The following is a 17622-nucleotide window of genomic DNA, read 5'->3' on the forward strand; positions in this document are numbered from 1 at the left end:
GAGTTAAATTACGTAAAGTATACGGAACAAGCATAAACAGAATATTTCTAATGCGGTTTTTCTTACATTTGTTGTTTTTATTTATATAATTATTTATTCATTGTGTGTGTGTGTATGTGTGGGGGTGGGTTTATTTTTAAAGCAAAACAGTGTGCACTATAATCAAATGCGGTATTATGACGTAACAATGGAGATATTGATGTACTCGTGGTATATATGTATGTAGTTCATGAGAAAATAAACAATGCAGTATATTTTCTCATGAACTACATTAGGTATGTATTACATCAAAAAGTAAAAAATATGGTAAATTTATATATGAAAAATAATGTAGTTCAAGCTTCAAAATAAACTGCATTTTATTTTGTAAAGAATCATAGGGGAAATTTATTGGAAATGTAAATACTGGGGTATGACTTGAAGTCGGTACGTGATCAAATCTACTATAACGCCCTTTGATCACGTGAACGACTTCATGTCATGCCTTAATGAAACTCTAAAATTGATATCTTATTTCTTAATTGACTCCCTACACGTGACATGCTTTAAACCGATCAAACTGATATTTATTACCATTCGCATTGTTGAATATACTTTCGAAAGAATTTATTCATTAAGACGGCTGTCCGGGAACTGGTGTTGTTTAGGTAGCCGATAGCGGTGGTCAGATGAATGCTGCAATAGTTATATAAACTCAGAGTTCAGCCATCGGGTAGAAGTTTAAGGTGGTTTTTTCGAAGTGTAGATAGTTCAACTATAGGGCAATAAAAGGTTTGGACATCATTCTGTCACAATATAAATTGATGAATTGCTGGCTGTGTATTGAACCCGAGTTATAGTGCTGACCAAGTGCTGCTCTAGGTATCTATAATTTCGTATAAAGGACATACGCGACGCACTTAACCTACTTATAATGTTTTCAAGGTATTTTTAAATTAAGATTATAGTGTCAACATACGTTCAAAGACAAAAATATCAAAATATGAAGCACATGTGTCAGACTCTTTGGTATCTTTTATCTCAAGCTCACCAGGATATATTGTATCAAGATAAGAAATAATTAGATAAATAATCATCAATAGATACTCTATGTTTAAATTAACTCAATTATACTTAGTAAAGTTATTACTTAATAAAATTAATATGAAGGCATAAATATTAAAAAAAATATATTATTAATGCTTTCTATACCTGACCTTTTCTCATGCATTGTGAAAGTTAATGTAAGAGATAACTTTCACCCAGTGATGCATTTTAATCATTTTTCTCACTTGAAAGTATTTTATTTAGTAAGAAGATTCTGATGAAGATCAATTATTAATCTACCTTCAAATCAACTTTAATTAACTAACGAGAATTAAAAATTAAAAAAAACAAATGATACAGGCTTGTTCTGTCCATTTTATTGATGATTTTTTTTGGTAGAAAATACAATGTTGTTATTAAAAATGGATTAATTCATTCACTATTCCTCATAAAAATATATCATTCATTCAGATTAATAGTACTCTTATAGCTAAACCAGTAAATCACGGTTTTTACCTTTGTGACCACGTGTGATATCGAATGACCTTTGTAACTATTTTAAATCTTGTGTGACCTTTGTAATCGCATGGAATTTTGTGTGACCTTTGTAATCAGATGGAATTCCGAATGATTTTTGAACTATTTCTTGTCTTTTCTGGTTGTAAATATAGTCTCTGAGACCTTACTTAGGAAATAAATTTCATAACTAAGAAGAATTTTGAGGAAAATATGTAATGTATGTGTACCAATTAAAATAAATATTTATCAATTACCAATGATAATGATCAAAAAAACATGAAGCTACTGAAATTTCTAAAATAGGCGGCTTTGCGCAAGGTATTTATTCTTTGACATATAAGTAATCAAATGAAACATGGAGAGAACAAATGGTACTCACGCTCAAAGACCATCTAAATTAATAAAGCTCAGGAGCAAACCAAACATGGACCTCTAAGATATCAGTGGTGGGATCAGCTGCCATAAGCATAGTGAGCATACCCAGCGGACCGGTCATATCATTTTAGTTTTATTTATGTTTTTAAATTAGAGACAAAGGTTTATTTCTTGTATGTTGGATGAAATTTCATTGCAATCAGTGCTACCATCTGGGATCCGGGTTTCCCATTTCGCGATCTCGTTCTTTTTGGTTCCAGCTATAACAGACGTTTTTAAAATATTGGAGGATATAACAGGAGATTAGCCATGTAAATACTGATTTTTAAAAGAAAAATATAAGATTGGGTGAATATCCACTACGGATTTTAAAGAATTTCTCTCTCTGAATATCATTTGAATCAATTTATTCCTGGAATTTTAGAGCGAACATACTTCACAAGAGTTCTTGATTGGCCTGTAAAATTTTGAAACTTTCATAATTTTGTACAGTATGAATCAATAGAAATAATTCATCATTTAACAAGCGCAGGTCACACAAGGAAAAATGAAGAAAATCAAACTAGAGTTATTGAGATATTTTACCACAAGAAAACTCTTCGATCATAATGAACATGGACTCCTCTAGACTCATGTCACAGGTACGTTTTCTAATAATGTCTTTGGTCGTCAAGAATGAGGTATATTTATCACAGCTGGATGATAATATTTTGTAAGAGTGACCCGTTGACTGGGTATACTTCACCGACCTCCATATCAAAGCTAAAGAAACTTATAAAGATTTCAGTACATGTCAGTGTTTCAAACAAAAGTGACAAAAGCAAAAGTTATAAAGGTATGTTTATCCCTGTTTTTTTTCTTGTTTATTTATTATTTGCATTTTCTTTCTTTTTTTTTTTCTTTTTTTTTTTTTTTTTTTTTTTTTGTTTAGAAAACGTAGAAGGATTTTTTGCCTCAATAATCATTTGACAACATTTTTAATTTTAGGTGTATCTCGTCATTTGCTAGAAAAAAAGGGTTTAGTTTAAATCGTATAACATAGGTTGCCTACGTCACAATTACTTACGTCAAAAACATATTAGACCGCTTCGCTAAACATTACTTTTAAAAATTTGCTCAGTTTGATTGGATTTTCAGAGGAAAATTGTCTAATTGTCTACACTTAAATTAAAATCATAAGGAATGAATCCTTTTCATTCAAGGAATGTTATACGATATATAACATAACTTGGAAAAGGTTTACTTTTTTAAATAATAAGGCTTAAACTTCCCCAAGTTATGTTGTATCGTATAACTTACGTTGAAATAAGCTTCATACCTTGAATAAAGAGGGCATTCACATGCATTATAGTAATTGGCCTAAATAGATTCTAAATTTATACGCTTGACTTCTACTCAAAGAATATGTTTTCAAACATCTTCCTTTTAAAAGTCTTTTCAACTTAACATATGACCATTCCTCGCTATGAATTAAAGTCCAGGCTTTCTGACATCATTGACAGTTGCCTTTTCAATAAAAATGAACTCGTACATTTGCTCACATTTGCTTTTCATTGGTCATTTGCAATATTATTTTGTTAAAAATCATTCTAATTGTACACACGAGAACTCTTAAGTTGACATCAAAAAGAATCTTAAGTTTCTGATTGGCAATATCTTTTTGTTTTTGGAGACCAGGTTTTCTGACAGTCTACTGGAATTCCCCTGGGTATCAATTGTGCCCCGTTATCAGCAGAATTATTCATGTATTCATATGAAGAAGAATTTGTTAAACATTTTATACGTGGAAAAAACCTGTTGTGGCCTTCAACTCGACATTTAGAAACATTGATGACGTATTGTCAATTAACAATGGTTATTTCCATTCTTATTTCGATACGATAAAACCTTTATGGAAATAACGAACAGTATTCAAGCTTTAAAGTCAATAAAACAAAGCAAAATAGGAGCAGAGCAAACAGGGACCTCCAAAACATCAGAGGTGGGATCAGGTGCCATGTAGGAGTGAGCATTGTGGCAACACACTTTGAAAAAAATACGCACTTTGACAAAAATTTTTCAAAGTGTGTTAAATTTGGGACACTCTCAACGCACTTTGAAAAAGTATTTCAAAGTGCATTAAGAGTGTACATCAACATTTTTTACCATAGGGACATTTAATGCACTTTGAAAAAAAAATGTAAAAAAAAAAAACCAAAAATCCTACACTTAGATATTAGTAATTGAGAGAATCAATTTGTAATAATTATATCTTTCAAAAAACCTTTGAATTTGCATGTATTGATTACATTTCTCTAAGAACAAGGAAAACAGGGAGAAGACGAGGAGAACTAAATTCTTTCAGTCCAACTCTTTTTTTCTTATACATAGCCGTCGGTAGCAAATTGAAAGTGGAACCCCCCCCCGAAGATAAGCCCCAGTTTTCAATACCTATATAATGTATATCTTTGCAAAACATTTGTGTACCTACCCCCCCCCCCTCACGGCACCGATGCATACGCTACACCAAAATATATGTATTTGCATAACTAGTACGATATTGAAAACTTTCAATAGATTTAAGTTTACATGAAATGTATGCAAACTGGAAAAAATTAAGTACAGTAAAACATTTAGGAGAGAAAGAATTTTCAAATTATGGAAAAATCAAAACCGCTTTCTTTCACATCCTGAAGTGACCTTATCACCGAAAAGTTACCCAACACGTTCAAGTATCTATCATACCTAAGATTTGAAAGAATATTGACCAATCCATACACATTTTTTTCAAAGTGTGTTAATATGGTCGATATTAACGCACTTTGAAGAGAAATTTTTTTTTTCGTTGTTTTGGTCCCAAATTTAACGCACTTTGAATTTTTTTTTCAAAGTGCGTAATTTTTCAAAGTGCGTTGTAACAGAGCATCCCTTGCCGACCGGTCACACCAACCGTGTGCTCCTTGTCATGATCAGGGAATAACTGAAAAATCCACCGTTGTCAATTCAGTGTGTAAATAATAGACAAACAATTACTATGAAAAATGTCAGTCAGCATTTGATTCAATGAAAATAGAACTTAAGAAATAATAACTTTAAACGAGACTGTTGATATGCTTGTTTCATCAACTAGTTTGTCAGTAATTTACCTGATAACATCAGGTATGTGATCCCATAAATTGTACAAACGTAGAGCATATTCTTGTGTATCGAATCAACTGAAATATATACACTCCGTATGCAGGTGATGAAGGTTTATTGCTTCATAAGAAAGGGAAGTTGACGATTGATAAGTTGAAGTCATCACGTTTATCATAAACTTGGTTGTTATATTACCATTGACGTCCTTTCCAAGTAAAATAAAATGAAGCAGATGTGTCAGACTCTGTGGTATCTTCAATCTCAAGCTCGCCAGGGTATATCGTATCGACATAAGAATGGAAATAACCATAATGATGACCAGGAGGACACAGTGTGAATGGCCGGTCAGCAGAGGATGCTCAATCCTCCATGGCACCTGATCCCACCTTTGATGTTTTAGAGGTCCGTTTTTGCTCCTATATTGTAACCTTTTAATAGAATAGAGTAACATGACCCCCCTTATATCTACAATCGTTTTAAAGGGTTCATCAAAAATATGTTTATGGTCATTATTGCACCAACAATAGATTTCAAATGTAAACTCCGATTCCCTCATTGCGTTTGACTAGGACTTGAGCAAATTTAAACAAAAAAAATCTCTGTTTATTCCGTTTGTATCAATTTAATAATTGAATCCTTTTTAAATCAATTATTGCTCTTCTTTTTTGTTTTAAGTACGATAATTTTCCACCATCAAACATTTTTACTTTTCCCTTTGAGCTCGATAAGTCTTTTACTTTTCAAAATTCTGAATTATCGTCTTGACCTTAATAACAGTGATAATTATATAAGTGTGATCTCAAAAGGGCATTTAAACAATACAATGTATGGACAGAGCCAACAAGGTCCTCTGAAAATAGAAGTGCCATAGGGAAGCAAACTATCTTTGTCTCCCGGTCACAACCACTGTGTGGCCCTTAATTGTCATGATCGCATAAAACGAAAGTAAAATGTAGGAAACGATAAATAAGGGTATGTTTAATCAATTTCTAAAACGTTGAAGAAACAAGAATTTCAGCAGTCTTTTTTAAAGTCATCATTACGTAATTTCTTTGGTCGATATAATGACCTTGTCAGCAAATACAATTTATCATTGAGTCAAATGCTGACTGACGTTTTTCATACTTATTGTTAGTCCATTATTTATACACTGAATTGACGACGGATTTTTCCGTTATTTCCCGATCATGACAAGGAAAACACGGGGGATGTGACCGGTCAGCAGGGGATGCTCACTCCTCCATGGCACCTGATCCCACCTCTGATGTTTCGGAGGTCCGTGTTTGCTCTGCTCCTTTTTTTTGATATTGAATACTGTTCATTATCTCCATATTCTACATCTGTATGAAATAATGGTCTAGCAATATGTATAAAAGAAGACAGTCAGCATTCGACTTGACGATACATTGTATTTGCAAACAAGGTTATTGTATCGACCATAGACTTTGTGAAATATTGGCATTGAGAGATTGTTCCAATCCCTGTATCATCAGTTTGACTAGTTTTAGAAATTGCATTTATAACATGTTCTTGCAAATTGTATCAACTTGAAGAGGTATGCCGGTGATAATTGTGTTTTACTATATAAATAAGGAAGTTGTCTGTAGAAAATTTGATTTTTTTTTTAACAAATTAGGGTTGCAGATGACTAATGAAAAGATATGCTAACTTACAAGTTTCATTTTTATTTAAAAAGCAGTTGTCTATGGTGTCGAAAAGTCCTATGTTTGATGCTACATGTATTTATTTTGGTAAAATTTTGTGATATTAAATTCCCTAAAAGTTCCGTGGAGTTGTCTTTGCATCCACGTGTGATTTACACTGCTTCTCTAATACGTCATTGTACAGTACTTCTGAACTTTCTCCTTTCAGTGCTGTCAGTATTCTAATTTTTATTTGAGGGGTAAAGAAAGGGGCTTGGTAGAACATCATCTAAAACGCACTATGTATCTTTTAAAGACTATTTATTCATTTAGGAATTTAGTATAGATAAGGCGATTTAAATTCGATTTAGTTGATGGGAATATAATAAAAATTGAAAAGTGACATGATTTTGATTAATTTCCTACTAACAAAGAGAACTATGAGTTTAAGTTGGATTTGCATTTATAGAATAAAATCCAAGTACCTCTAAACATGCTAAAATGCAGTTGTAATAACGAATCTTACAAATATAACAGTGTTATGATATAACCAGCTCTGTCACTTAGATCTGTTCCTATCTTCGTGTAACCTGTCTATTTTTTCGGGAAAGGGGGTAGAATTTAAAGAATTTATTCCTTAGAAAGGGAACTCTGTGTAATAGTTAGATTAACATTTTTTTTTAAATGAAATCCAAGTTCCCTTACAACCTTACAATCAAAGACTATGCACTTTACCTGCTTTGATAGCTGGGACCTGTACGTTTAATTCGTGCAGTCTGTCTTATTCTTCTTTACCTCTGAATTTTTAAGATAGAAGGATATACGGTTTTCATATTGTTCCTCGACCTTTAAACACAAAATTTCAAAACCCATCTTCCTTCTGTGTCAAGGTATTCTTTTTCATAAGGGAAGAAAAAAATCACTCATTAATATCTTATCAATATTTATTGCTACAGTGCATGCACATGAAATCAATCACTGAATGTCTAGGTATGATGATGAAACCAGGAAACGACATGCGCATTTTAGCAGGTCTTCTGGTGATTTTCGTATCCGATGTTAACAACATACAGGCGATAGATGCGTCCACCAATCAGATCGCTCTAGCGTCCCTGGCAGGAAGTATTGCCTTGATAGCATCTCAGAGTAAGTTGCATACACTGAAAATAAATATTTTTTTTCTTTCGCTTCAATATTTATTTTTGGTACATTTGATCTGGCATAATATTTTCCTTAACAAGCATAAACGCGAGTGTCTGTTTCAGGTGTGAAATAAAATATTTTGAGCAAACTGTGTCTTTTTATAGATGGAGTGGTTGACTAGGTCGTAAACGATATTGCACTTCTGACAGGGATAGTTTTATTTATTACCTTTCCAAGAACGCCAACGCAACAATCACAGAGAAATGGCGAAGAAACAGGTAAGTAAATAAAGCACGGAGTAATCTAGTGTTTCTGTGAGTGAGCGAGCGTGTCTGTGAATAAGCGAGCGTGTCTTTGAATGAGTGAGCGTATCAGTGAATGAGCGATCGTGTTTGTGAGTGAACGAGCCTGTCTTTGAGTGAGCGAGTGTGTCTGTGAAAGAGCAAACGTTTTTATTAGTAAGCGGATGTAAAGTCAAAGTTCAGTATGTTTGCAAGGGAGGGGATGTGTGAGTGAGTGAGAGATCGATGAAAACCAGTCAGTGTGTCAGTTTTTGAAGCATACTCGGTGTGTCCTTAGACCTTGTATAAAAGTCAGCACATGAAGAAAACTGACAGAAAATGTAATTTATGAGATTCAAAGGATCAATGAGCCATGACATCGCATGAGTGTGGACGAGTAATCAGAAATATTCTTTATTGCTTATATAGCGTATATACTTGTCCAATACATATTTCTGTCAGTAAAATAAAATTCATCATTTCAGAAGTTACCTGCGGGTCTCCTCCCGTCATACCGAACGCACAGGGTCCCCCTCCCTCGGGTCCATTCCCCGTGGGGTCTTCATACCGATACACATCTTGTGTCGCGGGTTACGGCTCGTCCGGGGACCCCTCCACAACTTGTCAGGCCGACGGACAATGGTCACCTGTAGTCTTCCAATGCAGAGTCTCTCTCTCTCTCTCTCTCTCTCTCTCTCTCTCTCTCTCTCTCTCTCTCTCTCTCTCTCTCTCTCTCCAATATTAACATAAAGCTAGTTCACTCTGCCAGCACTGGTAGACTTTATAATTTTGTGTGATCATTAATTTAAAGCTAAAACACCCTGCTGACCAACATAAACATAATTCAGAGATTTTGTGATCATTAAGGATACACCAAATGCTTTTTTTCCCCAGATATTTAAGGAATCACTGTCTAGTTAGTATAGTATGCCAGGGCATCAACGATAGTGGGAAACATGGAATAATTTGCATAACGGTCCTCGCCTACTGACGTCAAACACATAGGCAGCCGCACGAGATTTACATGCATACTTGGCCTCCTTAGCGTCAGACACAGAGACAGATGCGCACGGGATTTGCATGCGTATTAGGCCTCCTTATCTCCTGACCTATCGACCTGCCTGATTTACATTCCGACAGAATTAATAAGAAATAAACTCCGACAACTTTCAAAGAGTTATCACAGAGAAAAAAAATAGAAATGGAAATGTTTAACAATTATGAGATTTTTCTTTTACCAAGTCAACGGTTTTCAGTGCTTTATAAGGAATATCAAATTCTTTCCTTTTATGAACTATTTCGCTAAACAACAAAAAGAAAAAGAGAATTAACACTCCATATGTGACTTTTCAGCTATTGAAGCTTCTGATTTGATTTGTGACAGATTGATCATGAAACACGCAATAAACCACTTTGACTACTTGAGGAATGACCATAGAGATATTATCAGTATTCACATTACAGGGACTCTACTAATAGACTTCTGAACTTGAAAAATGTTTGTTATCTCCATACATCTCACACAGCAACCCTTTTTTGGACTTAATTCTCTTAAAAATAACCAAGCTTTATTTAAGTATATCTAAGATTTTTTAATGTTTTGCTGATTTAAGAAGTTATAAATGGTAGTATTAGATTATGCTAATAAATTTATTACTGTGGAGTACAAATAAATGTAAACTTTAAATAAACAATTATCAAAAATTTGAGATACCGTTTTACATTCAATCCTTGATTAACACTGAGGCAAAATGACAACTTTGAGGAATGAAATGTAAAATGCTTTGAAATGATGCACTGCTTATTGATATACTTATTACTATTATAATGTTATTATTACATATTATTATGTTAATGATCACATAAAATCTTTGAAGCATTTTACCAGTGCTTGTCAGCATGTCATAGCTTTTGATGGATCAGTCTGCCGGTGCTACTTAGGATGAATGTAACAAGCTTTCTGTTAAGGATACACGAAAGGTTTCCTACGGTTAAAATTTATACTAGCACTGGTACACTGTTTCAGAAATGTGTGTGATTATCAATATAAAACTATGACACGTTGATTAACACTGCAAGACTCATCATTAACATAACGCTATTATTCGTTGTTAAGCACTGGCAGATTAATCATTAACATAACGCTATTATTCGTTGTTTAGCACTGGCAGATTAATCATTAACATAACGCTATTATTCGTTTTTTAACACTGGCAGATTAATCATTAACATAACGCTATTATTCGTTGTTTAGCACTGGCAGATTAATCATTAACATTAAGCTATTACACGTTTGTTAACACTGACAGACTAATCACTAACATAAAAAGTTATAACGTGTTGATTAGCACTGGTAAACTGATCATTAATATAACGCTATTACATATTGATTAGCACTGGCACATTAATCATTAACCTAATGCTATTGCTCGTTCGTTAACACTGACAGACTAATCTTTAAAATAACACTATTACACCTTCATTAACACTGACAGACTTATCATTAACATAACGCTATAACTCGTTCATTAGCACTGACACACTAATCATTAACATAACGCTATAACTCGTTCATTAGCACTGACACACACTTATCATTAACATTATCATTAACATAACCCTATAACTCGTTCGTTAGCACTGGCAGACTTATTAACATAAAGCTGTTACTCGTTCATTAACACTGGTACACTAATCATTAACACAACGCTATTCCTCGTTCATTAACACTGACAGACTAACCATCAACACAACGCTATTACTTTTGACTATTGACTAGCATTGGCAGACTGCTCTGCAGTTTTGAGGGCAGACCCCGGTGCCAGCGGAAATGACGGAGTGTATACAATTATCCCGGATGGTACGACCCAGAAACAAGTCTTCTGTGATATGACGACAAACGGTGGCGGGTGGACAGTGAGTTCTTCTTAATCAATCTATTTATGTAAAGACATTTATAAATATGGCACATCATTTTTGATATCCAAATGCGGAAGAAAAAATCAAATTCTACAAGATGTTTATTCTGATAAAATGTTTAAATATCAATGAATGGGATAAAACCTGAAACCTGGAATAGGTATTTCCTTTCTTTCATTTATCTTGTAAAACATGCCTAACAAAAATCTACTCAAATAATTTTCGATAACTAACGTTTTTGGTAGGTCATACAGCGGCGAGAGGATCAATCAACAGATTTTTTTAGAACTTGGGAAGAGTACAAGGCAGGATTTGGAAATCCTTCTCAGAATCACTGGATAGGTAAAGATAACTGGATCGGTAAACATCACTGGATAGGTAAAGATAACTGGATCGGTAAACATCACTGGATAGGTAAAGATAACTGGATCGGTAAACATCACTGGATAGGTAAAGATAACTGGATCGGTAAACATCACTGGATAGGTAAAGATAACTGGATCGGTAAACATCACTGGATAGGTAAAGATAATTGGAGAGGTAAACATCACTGGATAGGTAAACATCACTGGATCGGTAAACATCACTGGATAGGTAAAGGTAATTGGAGAGGTAAACATCACTGGATCGGTAAACATCACTGGATAGGTAAAGATAATTGGAGAGGTAAACATCAGTGGAAAAGTAAAGATAATTGGAGAGGTAAACATCACTGGATAGGTAAAGATAACTGGATCGGTAAACATCACTGGATAGGTAAAGACAACTGGAGAGGTAAACATCACTGCATAGGTAAAGATAACTGGATCAGTAAAGAATCACTGGATAGGTAAAGATAACTGGATCGGTAAACATCACTGGATCGGTGAACATCACTGGATAGGTTAAGATAATTGGAGAGGTAAACATCACTGGATAGGTAAAGATAATTGGAGAGGTAAACATCACTGGATAGGTAAAGATAATTGGAGAGGTAAACATCACTGGATAGGTAAAGATAATTGGAGAGGTAAACATCACGGGATAAATAAATATAAATGGAGAGGTAAACATCACTGGATAGGTAAAGATAACTGGATCGGTAAACATCACTGGATAGGTAAAGATAATTGGAGAGGTAAACATCACTGGATAGGTAAAGATAACTGGATCGGTAAACATCACTGGATAGGTAAAGATAATTGGAGAGGTAAACATCACTGGATAGGTAAAGATAATTGGAGAGGTAAACATCACTGGATAAATAAAGATAATTGGAGAGGTAAACATCACTAGATAGGTAAAGATAACTGGAGAGGTAAACATCACTGGATAGGTAAAGATAATTGGAGAGGTAAACATCACTGGATAGGTAAAGATCACTGGATCGGTAAACATCACTGGATAGGTAAAGATAATTGGAGAGGTAAACATCACTGGATAGGTAAAGATAACTGGATCGGTAAACATCACTGGATCGGTAAACATCACTGGATAGGTAAAGGTAATTGGAGAGGTAAACATCACTGGATCGGTAAACATCACTGGATAGGTAAAGATAATTGGAGAGGTAAACATCAGTGGAAAAGTAAAGATAATTGGAGAGGTAAACATCACTGGATAGGTAAAGATAACTGGATCGGTAAACATCACTGGATAGGTAAAGACAACTGGAGAGGTAAACATCACTGCATAGGTAAAGATAACTGGATCAGTAAAGAATCACTGGATAGGTAAAGATAACTGGATCGGTAAACATCACTGGATCGGTGAACATCACTGGATAGGTAAAGATAATTGGAGAGGTAAACATCACTGGATAGGTAAAGATAATTGGAGAGGTAAACATCACTGGATAGGTAAAGATAATTGGAGAGGTAAACATCACTGGATAGGTAAAGATAATTGGAGAGGTAAACATCACTGGATAAATAAAGATAATTGGAGAGGTAAACATCACTGGATAGGTAAAGATAACTGGATCGGTAAACATCACTGGATAGGTAAAGATAATTGGAGAGGTAAACATCACTGGATAGGTAAAGATAACTGGATCGGTAAACATCACTGGATAGGTAAAGATAATTGGAGAGGTAAACATCACTGGATAGGTAAAGATAATTGGAGAGGTAAACATCACTGGATAGGTAAAGGTAATTGGAGAGGTTAACATCACTGGATCGGTAAACATCACTGGATAGGTAAAGATAATTGGAGAGGTAAACATCAGTGGAAAAGTAAAGATAATTGGAGAGGTAAACATCACTGGATAGGTAAAGATAATTGGAGAAGTAAACATCACTGGATAAGTAAAGATAATTGGATAGGTAAAGATAACTGGATCGGTAAACATCACTGGATAGGTAAAGATAACTGGACCGGTAAACATCACTGAATAGGTAAAGATATCTAGATCGGTAAACATCACTGGATAAGTAAAGATGGCTGGATCGGTAAACATCACTGGATAGATAAAGATATCTTGATCGGTAAACATCACTGGATAAGTAAAGATAATTGGATCGGTAAACATCACTGGATAAGTAAAGATAATTGGAGAGGTAAACATTACTGGATAGGTAAAGATTACTGGATCGGTAAACATCACTGGATAGGTAAAGATAACTGGATCGGTAAACATCACTGGATAAGTAAAGATAATTAGAAAGGTAAAACTGGGTCGGAAAAATCACATGATAGGCAATATGAAACAAATAAGACAACAAACAGTCTTCAAGATCAAAAATCTATAAAAAAGTTAAACAATACATATTAGGGGCATAGCAAACACGGACCTCTAAAACATCATAGGCGGAATCAGGTGCCATGGAGGAGTGAACATCTCATGCCGACCGGTCTAAACACAGTGTGCTCCTTGATCGGGAAATAAAGGAAAATTCCGTCGTCCATTCAGTGTGTAAAACATGGCCTAAGAATTTGTAGCATTTGACTCAATGATAAATTGAACAAGATTTATCACCACACAAATAGTCCGTCGCTGAGTATACCTTCTTCGCCGCCCTATAACTATAGTCCTGCTGGTCACGTTATTACCGGTGACGTAAATATAGTTAATAATGAGGACCTTACATCAGTTATTTTGATATATTTTAAATATAGGGAACCCCGATCCTTCAACTGGCATCGGAATTTCAGAAATATTACGGATTCTGTTGAAAATTGCGCCAGACGATGGGCTAGTTATGAAAACTGAAAACGTTGAAACCTTGTCAGAATGGATTAAATGTATTAGATCCATGTTAAGGTCGCGCATTTAAAGATTTAGGGGCAGTAACCATCTATCCTTCTGTATTGAATAATCCAGAAGTGAAAAAAGAAATAGATAGATTACATGATCAGTATGTACTGGTCCCTGCTGACAAAGCAGGTACCAACATTGTCCTTGTTTGTAAGGCTCATTATATAAATTGTATTTTAGAAGAACTTGGATTTAATTCTACAAGCGGTTATCCTACTTATACTCATACTTCCCTTTCTAAGGAAGAAATTCTTCAAAAGTAAATGTCAGTTTTAAATACTTTTAATATTCCACAGAGCCAAAAGGAATTTGAACTACCCTATATATATATTGGATTCCGAAACTTCATAAAAATCCTTACAAACAAAGATACATTGCGGGTTCCAGTAAATGTTCAGCCAAGCCTCTTTCGTTACTCCTCACTAAGATATTGACAGTAGTGAAGGAAAAACTTCAGGAGTACTGTGTAATAATATATTCAAGAAGTGGATACTCAAAAATTCAAAAGAACTTTTGGACAATTTGAAATCAAAATATCATACAAAAATCAATAGCTTAAAAACTTACGACTTTTCAACTTTATATACAACCATTCCCCATGATAAATTAAAGTCTAGACTTTTTTATATCATTGACTGCTGCTTTTTTGATAAAAATGAAACTCTTAAATTAACTTACCTGGTCTTTGGTCATTTGCAAAATTATTTTGTTAAAACACATGCTTGAGTCTCTTATTGACAATGACGTGGTTTTTGGAAACCAGGTAATCCAACAATCTATTGGAATTCCCATGGGTACCAATTGCGCTCCGTTATTAGCGGACCTATTTTTATATCCATATGAATCAGAATTTGTGCAAAATCTTATGCGTGAAAAGAAGAAAACACTTGCTGTGGTCTTCAACTCGGCATTTAGATATATCAACGACGTATTGTCAATTAACAATGGTGATTTCCATTCCTACGTCAACATGATATATCCTGGTGAGCTTGAGATAAAAGATACCACAGAGACTGACACGTCTGTTTCATACTTGGATCTTTTACTTAAAAAAGACGTTAATGGTAATCTAACAACCAAGTTATTTGATAAACGTGACGACTTTAACTTTTCTATCGTCAACTTCCCTTACTTATGCAGCAATATCCCTTCGTCACCTGGATACAAAGTATAAATATCTCAGTTGATTCGATACGCAAGAGCATGCTCTACGTATGAACAATTTCTAAAACGAGGTAAATTATTGACAAGCAAATTGATGAAACAAGAATATCAGCAGTCTCGTTTAAAGTCATCATTTCGTAAGTTCTATGGCCGATACAATGACCTTGTCAGGAAATACAATTTATCATTGAGTCAAATACTGACTGTCGTTTTTCATACCAATTGTTAGTCCATTATTTATACACTGAATTGACAACGGCGATGACAAGGTAATGACAAGGTAGGTTAATTTACGAGTTCAATTTTATTGAAAAAGCAGGTATCAGTGATATCAAAAAGCTTGGACTTTAATTTATCTTGGGTAATGGTTGTCTATAAGGTTGAAAAGTAAGTTTTTAAGCTGTTGATTTAATTAAGAACTAGGCTATATGAGTTTATAGACAACAGCTTCTTCCCCAAAATCAGAACTCCGGAATGTTCCTATCTTGTGATTGGTCATCCACAAAATTACTATGTTTTAAATTTCTCTGATTCTACACATAACTACTCTGAAGTTGATATTGAATTGATACTGGAGTTCTTCATTGACAACATTGTATTTTATTTAGCCATCAGAGACCAAGTCTTCCAATAATCTGTTTGAATTAGGCTCCTTTACGGTTGGAAATTAGATGGGTACTAATTATGCTTCTTGAATAGCCGACTTCTTAGTCTTCCCGAGAAACATAATTCTTTCGAAAACTTCTATACACGAGAAGAAGAAAACATTTGCTGTTGCCTTTAACTAGACGCTTAAATATATTAACAATGCTTTATCAATTAACAATAGTGACTTCCATTCATATGTCAAATTGATAAACATGTCTTCCAGTGAAATTGATGTAAAAGACAACACAGATTACGGTAAATGTATATCTGTTTCATATTTAGATGTTTTCTTAACTTACATTAGACGATAACACCCAACTAACGACTAAATTGTATGACAAATAAGATTACTTTAGCTAATCCATCGTCAATTTCCCTTATTTTAATATGTAAGTAATAAACCGCTATCACGTACATATGGTGTTTAAGTATAAAGTATCTTATAACTTACTCTATAGACATCCAAATATGAAACAGATTGAAAACCTCCCCTTACAGCTCGGCTACTATGATTACCTCCTTTTACAGCTCGGCTATTTTGATTACCTCCTTTTACAACTCGGCTGTTATGATTACCTCCCCTTCTAGCTCGGCTATTATGATTACCTCCTTTTACAGCTCGACCGTTATGATTACCTCCTCTTACAGCTCGGCTATTATGATTACCTCCTCTTATAATTACAGCTCGGCTGTTATGATTACCTCCTCTTACACCTCGGCTGTTATGATTACCTCCACTTACAGCTCGGCTGTTATGATTATCTCCCCTTATAGCTCGGCTATTATTATAACCTCTTCTTACAGCTCAGCTATTATGATTACCTCCCCATATAGCTCGGCTATAATGATTACCTCCTCTTACAGCCCGGCTATAATGATTACCTCCTCTTACAGCTCGGCTCTTTTGGCTACCACGCCGAAACATAGCTGAAATATTGCCGACTTTGCGTTAAAGAAAATACAGCCAATCAATCTTTATGGTTATCGGTCTTATGGCGAATATAAAATATAATTTCATATACAAACAAACCTATCAAAATCTTTGACTCTCTGCTGAGTGAAAAATGGGGATCAGATTTTAACAATTTAGCTTATGCATCTGTGCTCTTTTGTTCTTGTGTAGAATTCTCAATATCTTATGTTTTTTGATTCTATTTTTTTTGTGACTCACACTACCCCTTTCGGCCAAGATTTTAAAAATTATACACCCACGGTACAAATTAAAAATATATCAAAATCCATTTAATTTTATTTAATGTCAATATATGCATACTCATTTCCATCATTTTAGTTACTGAACTTATTTTTCCTAGGAAATGAAGTTCTATATCACTTAACAAAGGACCAGAACAAAGACCTTGTAGTTAATCTTCAACGTTTTAACGGTCAAACGGCGGAGGCCAGATACACTACATTTTATATTGGGGATGAAAGCAGCAAGTACCTACTCACTGTGTCCTCCTTCTCAAGTACTGGAAATGGTAAGTTTGTTTACAAGGCATATCTATAGAAATACACACATGATAGTACATGACACCTCTCTCTCTCT

At 34.4% G+C, this 17622-nt stretch overlaps 1 protein-coding gene across 1 annotated transcript; it reads left to right on the plus strand.

Annotated features, from left to right (window-relative positions):
• Positions 1-8086: 8086 nt before the first annotated feature.
• LOC134274048 (angiopoietin-2-like) lies at positions 8087-17554 on the plus strand (the record flags this gene model as incomplete). Its single annotated transcript, XM_062756285.1, has 5 exons — positions 8087-8101; positions 8999-9020; positions 10884-11020; positions 11269-11365; positions 17387-17554. Coding segments are annotated over exons 1-5 (439 nt in total), but the record flags the coding sequence as incomplete, so codon positions are not given.
• Positions 17555-17622: the final 68 nt, after the last annotated feature.

The sequence above is a fragment of the Saccostrea cucullata genome, unplaced genomic scaffold (assembly GCF_032062105.1).
Source record: "Saccostrea cucullata isolate Sc308-1 unplaced genomic scaffold, CSIRO_AGI_Scuc_v1 ctg7025, whole genome shotgun sequence".
Lineage (NCBI taxonomy): Eukaryota > Metazoa > Mollusca > Bivalvia > Ostreida > Ostreidae > Saccostrea > Saccostrea cuccullata.